The following is a 15,765-nucleotide window of genomic DNA, read 5'->3' as shown; positions in this document are numbered from 1 at the left end:
CCAGTTCATCATCAAAACTAGCTGATAGTTGAAAACATGATTCAGTGTCAATACCAGGTGACTGTTTATTCATTAACATGTTTTACATCTGATATTATGGCCTTTCACCCGACAAAGCTAGGTGACTAACCGTCACCTGGCATAAACATGAAATAATCAGGTCCAAAAAGCCCTTAAAAAAGTCACAGAAATTGCGAAAATTACCCCTTGTAGATACAAGTATATTTTATCTTGAGAGAAAAAACTTATAAAGAAAAATTGTAGCTATTTTCAAGAAGAATGCTTTCATTTTGTCTCAAATGTTCAGTAAAAAAAAATTGAAAACATAAAAAAAGAGTTTGGTTTGTTTGTTTTTGTTTAACGTCCTATTAACAGCCAGGGTCATTTAAGGACGTGCCAGGTTTTGGAGGTGGAGGAAAGCCGGAGTTCCCGGAGAAAAACCACCGGCCTACGGTCGGCACCTGGCAACTGCCCCACGTAGGTTTCGAACTCGCAACCCAGAGGTGGAGGGCTAGTGATAAAGTGTCGGTACACCTTAACCACTCGGCCACCTCGGCCCCCATAAAAAAGAGGCCTAGACAAGAAATCTGTTAATGATAATGAGTCTTGTTTCTTTGGGTATTTTATTATAATTTTTTGTGTTCTTTTAAGATTACTTGAAGAAGCCTATATAAAGAAGGACCCATTTTCTTCTGACGGTGGAATTATCACTCTTGGATCTCATTGCCATCATTGTAAACTGTCCTTCTGTTGTTCACCAGTAAGTATTCAAAACCAAATTCATGTTGTTTTTCTTTTTAGAAAGTTTTGTCAGTATTAGCTAATGGAGGAGAGAGATTAATAGAATCTTTCACCCCAGGGGGATCTCAACCCGAGGGGGGAGATTGTGAAATTCCCAAACACGAGGCTTGCCGAGTGTTCGGGAACTTAACAATCTCCCCCGAGGGTTGAGATCCCCCTATCTCATCCTAAAAAGGGAGTGAATTATTATTTTTCTCTTACCCTGTTTTCCAATTGTAGTTTTAACCAAATCCAAACGTATGTAAACAACAACACGTAGACGGCGGGTGACAGTTGTGATAAGGCTGCAACAGACGTTTTACACCTTACGGTGTTGATTTCATAAAAAATATAGTTCCGATTTAGCTTGTCAAAAAGAACACCAAACACTCAATTAACTCTTATAATTAATACTTATTTTAATTTCTTTTGTGAATAATACTGATATTTAACATTCAAATGTTCCGGGTCAGGTCATAATGACGTCGCCCTATCGAGAACAAGCTACACGTTCAAAGGGCACTTGTAGCTTGTCTTTTCCCTAGGGTGAGACGCGGTAAAATTGCTGATATCCCTGTCCAGGGTAAGAGAAACATTATTCCATTACCACAGCTAGTGTGGAACCAGTTTGTAGCTTTAACAAGGATGTAGAAAAAGCATCTAGGAGTAAATAGTAATACTCCTTACTATGAGCAGGGAGGAGATTAGTACAAATACTTTTCTACAAGTGAGACAATACACAAAACATCTCGTGGTAGGGATATATATCACAGCTAAGTTTTGAATGGATCTGGAGACAATTTTGCTTTTGAATTTTGTTTGTCCTTCACTTGAAGGCTTGTATTTCAAATCCCCTTTTGTCTGTGATCCTTCTGTCCATCCTTTCATCTTTTCATCCTTCCATCTTTTCATCCTTCCATCTGTCCATCCTTCCATCTGTCCATCTTTCCATCTTTCCATCCTTCCATCTTTCCATCTGTCCATCCTTCCATCTGTCCATCCTTCCATCTGTCCATCTTTCCATCCTTCCATCCTTCCATTTGTCCATCCTTCCATCTGTCCATCTTTCCATCCTTCCATCCTTCCATCTGTCTATCTTTTCATCCTTCTATCTTTCCATCCTTCCATCCTTCCATCTTTCCATCCTTCCATCCTTCCATCTGTCCATCCTTCCATCTGTCTTTTAAACAAATCTTGTTACCACTACAGTATTTTTCAGCAACAATTGCCCTGCAGGTAGGGCGTAAGAATTGTACCTGCTGCCCCCATTGCATGATCGTAAGAGGCGACTAAACTAGGGATCTTATCTTTTCTCTTCTTTCTTGATAACTTACTTCTTCCTAATGTCTTCCTTGACAATGCCTCACTTTTGGCCTTTCGTTGAGCGTTCGCCGCTGTGAGGAAGGTTTTGGGTTCTGTCCCCTAGCCGAGACATACCAAAGTCTTTAAAAATGGTAGTTGCTACTCCTGCTTAGCGCTCAGCATATTTGGAGTGGGACGACTGGTTGGCCCGTTGTCAGTATAATGTGACCGGGTGGGGTGTGCTGCTGGGTGTCTTCGGCAGTGTGCTTTAGTGAGATAGCACTTTAAATCGGCAAAAGTTCCGGCCTATCACAAGGAGACTTCACACGAACATACCACAGCCTCCCAAAACACACATACGCACTCACCACACTCATACATGTCGCACGCACGGGAGGCCGTCCTTAAATGGCCTTAGATGTTAATAGGACGTTAAACAAAATAAACCAAACCAAACCAAATTCAGCAACAACAACACATTGAGTGCTAATATCTAATTAAAACCCTGTCTTTCACTGTGTTTTTTTTCAGAATTGCAGCATATTTTACTCAAAACGGTTTTGCCTCGACTGTGTTGAGCAGAATATAGATGAGTTTCCAAGGGAAATACAACAGGTATGTTAACGTGTTACTGTATCTGTTTTGATTTTTAGAGTCTCAGGGGACTATTGGGTCTGGAATCTCTGAGTCTTCGGATTTTCATCTCGAATAATTCAGCAATGCTTTTTATATGCCTATCAAATTTGACAGGAGTATTATGGTATGGCGTCGTTCGTCCAGCATAAACTGACTGGAGATCTAATCCTACATTTTTCAACCAATTACTCAGAAATTTTGTAGGCTGTATAATTATTATATGTAGTTGTGTTTCCCTGAGAGGCATTTTGATTCAACAATTTTTGCACAAGTTATTGCCCTTTGTTCATCTCTAGTACATGAATCATGTCTGGAGATCTCCTGTAGGTTTCTGATTTCCATGAGATTATTACCTGGTAGGCTTTATAATCATGATATGTAGTTGTGTTTAATGAGATGTAGACTTACTACTGAATACTTGTATTTCTGAAACTGTTAAAAAAAAATTGTGAATTATATGGTCCCTACCCCAAGCAGTCTAAGGGGTAGGGCAGAAAGGGGTAAAAGTGACTTGAAATTTCAAAAATCTTCCTCTCATGACCCAAAGTAGATGTAATTGAATACTCTCGATAGATTGAAGGGTGCTCTAACAAAACTGTGAATTTCATGACCCTGTGACCTCATGTTTTCCCTCGGGAAGGGGTTAAAATGTACTGTAGTTTACGTAGAGAAATCACATTTTTGATCATCTTTTGTTGGATTGTCTTGGAAATGATTCAAAGTTGGTTTGAGTTGTCAGTATTGGATGGCAGTTTGATGGCATGCACATATTGGCCCTGACTGATGGATGGAGCCAAAATGGGTCAAATTGTCGGAAATTAAAAAAAATATATAAAAAATTCTCATTACCCTTATATGGTAGAATCAAATACATGAAGTCTACATGGGGGAATGGTGCTTGACCAAAGTTGTGAATTTCATGACCACTGGAAAGGGGGTTAGATTGATTATAGTTGATATAGAGAAAATCACATTTTGAGCATGATACATTTGTTAAATTGTCATTGGAATTAATGAACAATTAGCATTAATTGGCAGTTTGATGGTTTAAAAAATGCATATATTGGCCCTGACTGACCCACATGTACAGGGGCTGCGATCAAAATGGATCAAATTGAGTGAAATCTATTAGAACTCATGTGACTCTTAAGACCCGTGGGCCTCTTGTATTTATTTTCAATATATTTGACAATGCATGTATGGGATGACAACCAATTTATTTTATTTAAAAGTCTACATCAATTGTTTTACGTAAAAGATGCAGGTTTCTGGTTTCAACAGATTTTATTCATGTTTATCAATTCTTAAATTTGCATAAGAGTGCATTGACTGAACAGAAGAAGTAAAGTACATTTATATTTTGTGAATAAAACAAAACAAATTAATTCAGTATCTTGCCCAAAAAGACTTTCACGACAGTGCAGTATGATCCAATAAATCTGTGATCTTGGTTTCCAGAGAAATGTAAAGAAAAAGTAAGAACCTGAAGCACAACTCAGGATTAAAAAAAATACAATGTGTCATAAATCAGTAATAACATCAATTTATGCTACGATATGTTGTATTACATGCATACTTCATAACACAGTGTAATAATCATGGCATTTAAAGAAGAAGGGAAGTAACTCTTACATGACTAACAACACTGCTTTATTTTGGAACCTCAACAGAAGTTATTTCTCTTTGTACAGAGCTTGCTTAATTTCTTGATGAAATCTTGTACTTTTTCAGATGATAATAGCCAAATGTCAATAAACTCACATGCTCCATCATGGGTATAAGATGCTTTTGAAAGATTTTGTTGAGTAGTTTTCATATTCTTTGCCTTGATCTGAAAACAGTGGGACTACTGATCATGAGTGTACAATATTTATCCGTTTTGTTATGCTCCCCAACCCCAACCCCAACCCCCCAATCCCAACCTCCCATGAAATGGGAGGCATATAGTGTTACTCATGTCCGTCCCGTCCCGTCCCGTCCCGTCCCGTCCCATCCCGTCCCGATGAAATGTAACAAGCTAATCTCAGGAACTGCTGATCCGATCCTCACCAAACAGTGTTTCGGGGTGTCAAGTGGCAGCGGGGGCATTTATGTCTCGCAGACATTTTCTACTTTATCTAAATTTCACAAGACAAACTGCATCGGCTGTGATTTGAATTGGCAAATGATTGGTTGTTGTTGTCCAGTTTTGTGTCCGAAGAAGGTGATTTTGTAACATATACCGTCTTCTTTCTGAACTTTAGTCTTGTACAATTCTTTGATACTTGATTTCATTTATAAACCTGACAGCTGTCAATACGTTCTTCCCTTTTGCCTCCAAATAAATGTAAAAGAATGGAAGAGGATGCCTTCAATCTTTTTGTGTAATCCAGTATCCTTCGGATCACCTTCATCTAATTCATAAAACTCTGACACTGCCAAAAAATGGAAAGCGCATTCAGTAACGAACTCCGCCTATCTCTGGCAACACTTGGCAAATTATAGTGAGTTTGGCAACAAAAAAAAGCTCTGCTTAATATCGCCTATTCTGCTTGGTGGAAACACCCGAGTGCAGGACCTTGTGTGTTTTATTTACTTTTGAGACAAACACACAAGACTAAATCACATCTGAGGAAAGTCGAGGGATGAATATATAGGTAAAATGTATAACAATTTATCCTGCAACTGCCACCGCATTGTCGGAATACACCCACCGTATATATTTTTGCTGTACATACGGCAGTGACGGAAAACAGCTGCATTTTGGAATCTTAGCACGTGCGTCAATTCGACTGACATATACTGAACATATTTCTGTCATTTTTGACACCGTTTCACTTAAAAATGATTGTTTTTGATGATGATTTTTTTATTGTTGCAGGATAAATAGAATACATGGTCAGTGTCTTAAAATGTAAGCTGTATTTTTGGCTCGGGACAGAAAGACAAAAGTGGCTCGCCAAGGCCCGCCACTTTTGTCTTTCTTTACCCTCGCCAAAATACAGCTTATATTTTAAGACACTGACCATGTATTCTCTATATCATTGCTGTATACTTATCTGCCTTTATCATAGTTTCATCTGATATGTTATATTGTTATTTTTCTTGATTTTTCGTGCTTACTGATTGGTTAGAACTGTGTCACGTGGACATTTTTAAAAGTATGTTGACTTGAAAGAGGCACAAAAAGTTTGTTAAGTGTGTTGCATGTCCGCCATATATCACTTTACTGCTATATCATAATATCAACCGCTATATCATAATATCAACCGCTATATCATAGTATCAACTGCTATATCATAGTATCCACCGCTATATCATAGTACCACCTGCTATATCATAGTATCCACTGCTATATCATAGTATCCACAGCTATATCATAGTATCCACCGCTATATCATAGTATTCACCGCTATATCATAGTATCCACCGCTATATTATAGTATCCACATCTTTATCATATTATCTACTGCTATATCATAGTATCCACCGCTATATCATAGTATTCCACAGCTATATCATAGTATCCACCGCTATATCATAGTATCCACCGCTATATCATAGTATTCACCGCTATATCATAGTATCCACCGCTATATCAAAGTATCCACCACTATATCATAGTATCCACTGCTATATCATAGTATCCACCACTATATCATAGTATCCACCGCTATATCATAGTATCCACCGCTATATCAAATTATCCACTCTATATCATAGTATCCACCGCTATATCATAGTATCCACCACTATATCATAGTATCCACCGCTATATCATAGTATCCACCGCTATATCATAGTATCCACCGCTATATCATAGTATTCGATGCTATATCATAGTATCCACCGCTATATCATAGTATTCACCGCTATATCATAGTATCCACCGCTATATCATAGTATCTACAGCTATATCATAGTATCCACTGCTATATCATAGTATCTACAGCTATATCATAGTATCCACAGCTATATCATAGTATCCACTGCTATATCATAGTATCCACCACTATATCATAGTATCCACCGCTATATCATAGTATCCACCGCTATATCAAATTATCCACTGCTATATCATAGTATTCACCGCTATATCATAGAATCCACCGCTATATCATAGTATCCACGCTATATCATAGTATCCACCGTTATATCATAGTATCCACCGCTATATCATAGTATCCACCGCTATATCATAGTATTCGATGCTATATCATAGTATCCACCGCTATATCATAGTATCCACCGCTATATCATAGTATCCACCGCTATATCATATTATCTACAGCTATATCATAGTATCCACAGCTATATCATAATATTTTCTATTATGTCATCTACTGACACTTATGGTTTGGTTTGGAATGATTTCTACTCACTTTGTGTTCCTATTGTGTATGGTATGAACATTTAGATTCACCAGTCTAGGTAGAAAAGCCATTGCCGAATACTTTTGCGTAAAGTTAGACAGATAATAACAGTTGGCATGCGGCAAAGGTAGATCAATGACTCTTTATAATAATAATAGACTGATGAATCTACATTATGTACATGTATACTGTAAATCGTGTGATGTTGGTAATGCCATCTCTTATACCATTTCATGGTTGTAATTTCCATAATTCAAATCTATCATCACCCTCGTTATACCGCCATAACTGCCGTGGACAAAAATTTGGCGATATAACGAGGGTAGACTGTATCTACTGCTATATTGTTGTATCATTGGCTGTATAATAGTATTTAACCGTGACATTGTAGTATCATCTACTATATTTGTACAATATTGTCTTTTTTGATTTTGAGGGACTATGGTTTGATAGCATTGTCAAGGGTAGCATAGTACCTAAACCAGAGGCATACTTACTATTCCATCTCGGTACAACACTGTCAGAACATAGTTCCCTCAATAGAAGACAGTAATCTTGTTGTACACCACACTTAATTTCTGCCAGAACATAGTTCCCTCAATAGAAGACAGTAATCTTTTTGTACACCACACTTCCATTTTACTTTGCTAATTTCAATATTCAGCTGAATATTTCACCACCATGGCCCAGTTGTTCAAGCAGTGATTATAATTAGCTTAATCACTTGATTAGTGAATATCTCAATTCTCCTTTACTTAAAAACCTGTGTTTGTATATTTCTTAAAATAGGTAGGTAGGAAGAGACTAAAGAGTGCTAGAGTTTTCGTAAAAGTTGGTCAAGTTAGTTTTACCAGAAATGTTTTTATCAGGTTTTTAAAATTGTTCTGGAACTGTGATTAGCCTAATCACTGTTTGAACAACTGGGCCCTGAGGGCCTGTCAGCATCCACCAAATGTCTGTGTCAATCAGAACAATAACAGTGACATCACAATAGGTCCACGTTCTGAATCTCATGCCAAATATGGTAGTGCCAAGAGGAGTGTCACTACCACCTCATTGTACCCATGTGTATAGCCAATGGGAAGTCAGTATTATGTCATGTGATGTACTAAAGTTTAGTACTTTATGATATTTTTGATACCAATTGTTAAAATCAGTGCATGTGTACTGTTACAGGAAAGCCAGGTCAAGTACTTAGCAGTAATTAACAGTATCACAGTTTTCCCCGCCAAATTGATGTCTTATTGACAACCATCCTTCGTAATGATTTCATAGTTGTTTTGACAGGTTTGACATGTTGAAGTCATGATCAGTAATTATCACTGACAGAAATAGGAGAATCATAATTAGAACACGTCGTTATTGTAAATAAGCCTCTAAAAATGTTATTGTGACACTAGATGATTGTCTGATATTTATCCTATTGTGCCACTCAATAAGGTCCGGGAGAATAACTATGTAACTGAATCCTCCTTTTGACTATGTCCGGTAACAGGTCTAGGTTCATTTGACTACCAAGCAAACTTCAAACAAGATCTAACCAATGACAAGTGCTAGAGAAAACCTGCGTTATCTTCCTGCGGAATTTTAAGCCCATTATATCATACTGCAGACGTCACTTGAAAGTTTTCACAGACCACTTGAACGTTGTATGGATGCTGTCATTATTCAAACGTTTCCATTTCATTCACATACTTTCCTGCACACTTCCATATGAAAGATTAGCATTACAGCGATCATTGTCACTCGGATGTTTGTTCAGAGCTTTCCATATTTAAAGGGCCATCCATCGAAAGTAAAGCAATATCATTTCTTATAGCGGAAACTTGCAAGGCTAAACGATTCCGCCAGTAAATCTGTTGTATATAATCGCTAGGGATTATCAAAACGGTGCCATTATCACGTAAAGGGGTGTTAAAGGGAGGTAAATGTGATTTCACTAAATCTTCAAGTTATCTCTTAAAGGAAGTATTCATTAATTTACTGTTTTACAAAAGAATATTTCAATAAGCCGATTATGCAGTTATGAAATACTTTAATCGGGTAGGATTTTAATGTTATTGCCTTAAGATTTAAATTTGATACCACACTTTGGACCTAAATGTTTTCAATCGGTTAGAATTATTATCAGCAATAAGGTACAACTTTCTTGAACAGGTAGCCTTTTATTCTGAAGAGTGCTCATGTCAATATTGACACAGTGTGTCTGTAGCAATGAAATATTTGAGTGATAAATGATTCATCGACGGATTTAATATCACTGTAGGTCAAAGGCAACAGAATCATACGTCTATTGATAAAGGTTTTTTTTTTTTTTGTTAAAAAAATAATTTATCAACATACAAGAATACTGTATACCCGAGACATTTAAAGGTGTTCATTTTTAATATTTTTCTGTCTATATTATAAAGAAAACAGTATTCATCAGAATTTCAATTTGATGGTCAATTTAGATAGGGAATGCTCTGTGCTCTGTTAAAACTCTTCATAATTGTGCAGGAAGCAAACTTGATTAATTTAACACAGATTGCAAAGTATAATTTGTATTCTTTGTGGGGTGTTTATGCCCCGCCATGAAATAAGGGGGCATATAGTGTCCATTCCATCCTGTCCCATCCATACCGATGCAATGTAACTTTTAAGCTAATCTCAGGAACTGCTGATGCTTGGTTTATTTGGTTTATTTTGTTAAGTGTCCTATCAACAGCCATGTTATTTAAGGACATGCCTGGGTTTTGAGGTGGAGGAAAGCCGGAGTAGCTGGAGAAAAACCACTGACCTACGATTTGCATGGTACTGACTGCTGATGCGATTCTCACAAAACTCTGTTTCAGTGTGTCAAGTGGTAGCGATTCTCACCAAACTCTGTTTCAGTGTGTCAAGTGGTAACTGGGGCATTTATGTCTAACAGACATTTTTTACATTGAAATTCTTAACAGTGATGAATTTAACTACAAATAGCAAAATATAATTTGTATTCTTTGAGATTGAAATTCTCAACAGCAAATTTTTTTGTAACTATTGGTAATCACTTGACATTTTGGAGGGGGGGCGAGTGGTTAAGGTGTCCCGACACTTTATCACTAGCCCTCCACCTCTGGGTTGTGAGTTTGAAATCTATGTGGGGCAGTTGTCAGGTACTGACTGTAGGCCAGTGGTTTTTCTCCGGGTACTCCAGCTTTCCTCCACCTCCAAAACCTGGCACGTCCTTAAATGTCCCTGGCTGTTAATAGGACGTTAAACATGTATAGAAGTCTCCTATCAAACATACCTTATAGTCACCATGGTGATGTTACAATCTCTGACCTTCAAGTAGGTTCTGTGATGTTTCTGTTTTTATGGGTTTGTAGGATGAGTAAGGATTGACTTAGATAAGACTGAATGACCTTGAAGGTGACTAGTGTGACCTTGGTAATTTTGTAGGCAGAGTTCTGATAAAGACTTCATTTAGACTGAATGACCTTGAAATAGGTGCTGAAGTCACACAACACAGGTGCTGAAGTCACACAAGACTGTCTGACCTTGGAGTTAGTTTTGTGACCTTGGGAGATTTGTAGAATGGGCGGTGGGTGTTCTGGCCGACATATCAACACCTTATTACATATGTACCAGGAAAGATGAAGGACAAACTTTCTAAGGTATTATACAACTAAATCCCCAAAGGTTTTGTCTGTAGGGATAATAAAAAACCTAATCTGTATGCTGTTGTATCGTAAAGTCATCCATATATTGTCCTAAATGGCTTGTGTTGAAGTTTTATCCTCATAGCCACCCACCTGTCTCACGATAAGACCAGGTGAGTGTACAATTGAAACACATCTTTTAGTGGAAATATATGTCTTCTCTCCTTCAACGTGAGTATATGTGAAATTTTTACGATTTTTCTTGTCTATTTTCCCAGGAAGTTTTACGTAAACATCAAACTGACTAGGATGTGCCCAGGACCTTTGAAATGGTGATTTCTGCAGATTCATCATCGCCTAATTTGAGATTCAAACTACCGTTAATGGGAATCTAGGGATTTGTGGAAAGAATAGATGAGAGGAATTGAAGGGGCTGAGGCGTTTAAACATCGAAAGGTATGTTACAAGGCTAGTCTTCTATGGCCCTCATCTTGTCAGGAATGACACATTATTTGAATTTACAGCCAGTTAAGTGGAGAATTATCAAACTAAGAAAAGTCTGACAAATATTTTATGATAACTGTTTTTATATGATCATGCAAGCGGCCAACGTGTTCTAGAGATACGAGCTTTCCTTCAAACAAGAGATATCTCAAATTATGACTTTTATGCATCATTGAAGTTTGTGGAACAGCGAATGTGATAAGGCAAGTATCTTTATTGATAATCGTCGTCGGGGCATTCACTATCAAATGTCCCAATAACTATTGATGTCCGATAGGAAATGACATTTCTCCACAAAATTTCTCTCAGATATTTTCTTTCTCTAAATTATAAAACATTAGTTGAAAGTTTTAAAGAAGTTCAAGGGAAAGCTGTAAAGTACTATACTTAAATGACTATAATGAGATTTTAGATTTGATTGTGAAACGTAAAGTGATTGTTTCTTGAACGTAAGGATTTTTCCTCTCTTTAAATGTCATCTTGTTTTATAAGTGCTTGTATTTTCTTTGAAGTTTGACTTCTTTTCTCTGATAAAAAAATATGTACAAGGTGTTTAAAAGTATGTAGATCTCCGATTTGCCTGTATGTACCTGATGAAGTGTAAAGGCTTTTTATCAGCCGTAGATCAAACACCTCTTAGACTTTGAGGGATATTTAGCAAATATTATCAAGATTTGATTAAAATGATTTGATTTTTTATAATTTAATTCGAAAATGAAATACACTAAAAAATTATCAGTAATTTTCTGCACTAAGTATATATTTTAAAAGAGATGTTTACTGAGACAGAAAATTCTTCCTAAAACCTATTTCAAGATTAAACACTAAAATTTAACAACACTTAATCACAGTAGAATGTAGATACTCATCAAGATCAATGGAAAGTTTTGTGGAAGCAAATCATGTTAGTTGTTCTGATTGAAATCTTGTAAATATTTCCTACTGAACGGTACTCGATCAGTAATCTTGTAAATATTTCCTACCGAACGGGACTCAGTCAATAATCTTGTAAATATTTCCTACTGAACGGGACTCGGTCAGTAATCTTGTAAATATTTCCTACTGAACGGGACTCGGTCAGTAATCTTGTAAATATTTCCTACTGAACGGGACTCGGTCAGTAATCTTGTAAATATTTCCTACTGAACGGGACTCGGTCAGTAATCTTGTAAATATTTCCTACCGAACAGGACTCAGGTCAGTAATCTTGTAATATTTCCTACTGAACGGGACTCGGTCAGTAATCTTGTAAATATTTCCTACTGAACGGGACTCGGTCAGTCTCATGTGGCCTCCTTCAGGTGAAAATCTGAGGTGTATAGTTCGAGCTCTTCAAGGGCAAATTATGTTTCTAAAGAAGCTGAGATCACAGGCCATCCCCGTGCTGTTATGGTTGTGTCCTTGGACAAGACATTTTAATCCAATTGCTCTGAATAGCATACGAAAACCCACCACTATTAGATGATGGGCTATTAAATCACCTTGCATCAGTGGTTCATTGGTCTGTAAGCATTCCTTGTTATCACTATATCTTGAAAGTACTGGAAGAATATTTCTCAAACTTCATTTGAAGGTTCCCCTTGGCCCTAGCTCTACAATGTCCATTCAATTTTGAGTGGGATCAGAAAACAAAATGGTTTACAGGCAACCATTTTGAATTTTGACAGTTAAGTTTGTTTTTGCTAATTCTTGAGTAGTACTTGAGAGATATTTCTTAAACTTCACATGTAGGTTCCCCTTGGTCCCAAGTTGTTTTGGGTGTGATGGGGTAAACAAAATGGCTGACAGGCATCCATCTTGGATTTTGACAGTTGAAATTTGTTATGAATATACAAAATGTATGTCAAACAAGTTTTACTTAAATCTTTCTTAGATTTCATATGTAGGTTTCCCATGTTTTGAAATGATTAAGAGGAAGAGGAAAAAAAATGGGAAAAGTAGAAAAAAAGTACGACAGATCAAGATTATTCAATGGAGGGTGCCAAGACCCCTCTGGGATGTCTTGTTCAGTGAGGTGGTCACCAGCTACTAAAGGTCACTCTGGCTGTTCACAGGGCAATAAATCCAGCTTACAACCTCTATCGCACAGCTGTATCCATGCTATCATTCCGATGATCAGGATTCAAAGGACAATTAACCTTCATAGGTTACACAGGGGACCAGAAATCCTCAAACAACATATAGTGAATTATACGGTTTCATTCCCCCAGGAGCCTAAAGGGTGGGAGAAAAGGATCAGAATTCAAAAATCTTCTCAATTACCTAGATTTTGTAGAATAGAATTCTCTTCAAAGATGGAAGGGTCTTGAGGTGCCTAACCAAAATTATGAATTGGTGAACTGGGAAGAAACTTCTCTGAATAAAACTGTGCAAATTTAGAGAAATTGACTTAAATATATGAAATAATTTCAATTGAGAATGAGGCCTATTATTGGCCCCCAAAAGTCCTCATGCCTTGCTTAAGTGAAGAAATGTAATATTGAAATATCCAGGTGAGCGATGCAGGCTCTCTGGACCTCTTGTTGATTATGTCATGATTTTATTGTAATATTCAATCTTTTCTAAACAGTCTATCTTATCCTATAACAGGAAATGATCATTTGGTAATGCGAGAATGACTGGGAAGTATCTTATTATAAAAATATGTGGGTGTGAAAACGGTGAGCCCAAACACGAAGATTGGACCATTGAATGAATATCCATGTTGGGCTCACCGTTTTTACACACACATTACCTGGATTTTTGGTGAGAACTCATATATACATATCTATCCACAGCAGATTTGTCTTGATTGCTTCAACTCTCTACGTTCTGGGACATTGTGTCTCCACCCCCTTTATTGATTATAATAAAATAGTTATCAACCTGTTTTCAGGTTGATACAGCGATTTATCAACCCTTAAAGGTGATATTTCCTTCGGCCTTGGGAAATTTCACATTCTCATGCAGGTTAATACATAATTGCATCAACCTGAAAACAAAGCGATAATTATATATACTGTATTTTATCACACAGCCGACAACATGCAGCGCAGATTGACGATAGTTTAATCTGCATAACTGGCTAATTATCGCAAACTTATTGTTATAAACTTTGTCACACATAATAGATATTATCCTCAACTTGTCAGTGTGATTGTTGATTAAAGATATTGGCTTTGTCCTGTAATAAGCCCAGAGGACGTCAACAGATAACGAAAAAATCTGTGAAAACACATTTTTTTATTGTTTGCTTAAATTACTGAGGGATTGTGAGGTTTGCATAGATGACATTGTTACAAAGTATGTCCAGGGCTTATCATACCTGGTACAAAGACAAAGGATATTTAATGTTGTATAAACAGAGGGTGTGGCTCCCCTGAGGCCAGAGGGACTGGGCACAATACGGGAAAATTGAGGTAAATCTTTTTAAATTGCTACTAGTCCTATAAGCAACTAAATGGATTTTGATGAAATTTGGTTTGGTGAATTATTTGGCTATGTTGTATGTTTTATAAATGAAGGATGTTTCACCCTTTGGGTAGGAGAATGGGGGTCCAAAATATAGCAAAATAAAAAAAAAAAACTTTTTCAAGAATGACAGGATTTAGTCCACCTGTACTTTGAACCATTGTTGGGAGAGGCAGTTTAAAAGTAGGAAAATATTTGAAATATAACTTAAATTAGATTAGTTTTCAATAATTACTAAAATATCCAGGTGAGTGATGCAGGCCCTCTAGTCCTCTTGTTTATAGATTGTTTTATGAAACTAGATGTAACATGTCAATAATGAACCCAGAATGTCTGACGTAGGTGATGGTAGATGATACTGATGCAGATACGGTGACAGTACTAACTAGTGGGAAATAATCATGATTAAACATATTTGGATGCAATTATATATATAAGTGGACACATTCAACAAAAGACTTTTGTCTGGTGTCCGTGCGTTCTTTGTCATCCATCATCCGTCGTAAAAAAATCTACATTTTTGCTTTCTTCTCAATAACCAAGAGGCACAGGGTCATGATATTGAGCCAGTAGCATGCTGGGATGAAGGCCTACCAAGTTTGTTCAAATCAGTGACCTTGACCTACTTTCAAGGTCACAGTGGTCAAATGTCTTAAGCCCTTAAACAACTAATTCTCAATAACCGCACGAGATAGGGCTTTCAAATTTGATGTGTGTTCCTTGCCACATGACCAACTTGTAACAAGACTCACTGTGGATCTATAGGTCACCTGTTGTATGATGGTGTGGACCAAGGACTAAGGTGAGCTTATGCCATACCATGGCGTCCCTTGTCTGGCGTCCGTCAACAATTGACTTCTTCTGAACTGCTGCATGATCAGAATTTAATCGAACTTGTTAAAGAGCATCCCTAGGTGGCTGGGATTCAAATTTAAATAACCCCCAGGGACCCAAGGGGTGGGGCCACAAGGGGTCCATTTGGCAATATTGATATTAACGACTTCTTCTCTGGACCTAAGCAATATATAATGTATGACATTGATATTTCAGTCCCTAGGTGGCTGAGATTCAATCTTATACAAGTGATGGGGCTGATACATGTAGTTTACATTGGGAAA

The 15,765-nt window shown here is 37.2% G+C and overlaps 2 protein-coding genes across 2 annotated transcripts in view; both read left to right on the top strand.

Moving 5' to 3' along the window:
• The window catches only part of LOC117330756 (cysteine-rich DPF motif domain-containing protein 1-like), a 59,161-nt gene that overhangs the window by 1,141 nt on the left and 42,255 nt on the right, over positions 1-15,765 (top strand). Inside the window, exons 2-4 of the mRNA XM_033889227.1 lie at positions 652-760; positions 2,614-2,697; positions 10,972-11,149. Coding sequence (XP_033745118.1) covers positions 652-760; positions 2,614-2,697; positions 10,972-11,001 — 223 coding nt within the window. The 3' untranslated portion in view covers positions 11,002-11,149. The remainder of the gene's footprint in view (positions 1-651; positions 761-2,613; positions 2,698-10,971; positions 11,150-15,765) is intronic.
• Positions 11,108-15,765, top strand: part of LOC117331207 (proteoglycan 4-like) — a 34,016-nt gene continuing 29,358 nt past the window's right edge. The window contains exon 1 of the mRNA XM_033889804.1: positions 11,108-11,149. Coding sequence (XP_033745695.1) covers positions 11,108-11,149 — 42 coding nt within the window. The remainder of the gene's footprint in view (positions 11,150-15,765) is intronic.

Source organism: Pecten maximus, chromosome 7, assembly GCF_902652985.1.
Source record: "Pecten maximus chromosome 7, xPecMax1.1, whole genome shotgun sequence".
In the NCBI taxonomy this organism is placed as follows: Eukaryota; Metazoa; Mollusca; class Bivalvia; order Pectinida; family Pectinidae; genus Pecten; species Pecten maximus.
Note: the sequence above shows the minus strand (reverse complement) of the source record. Positions and strands in the feature narration are given on the sequence as shown.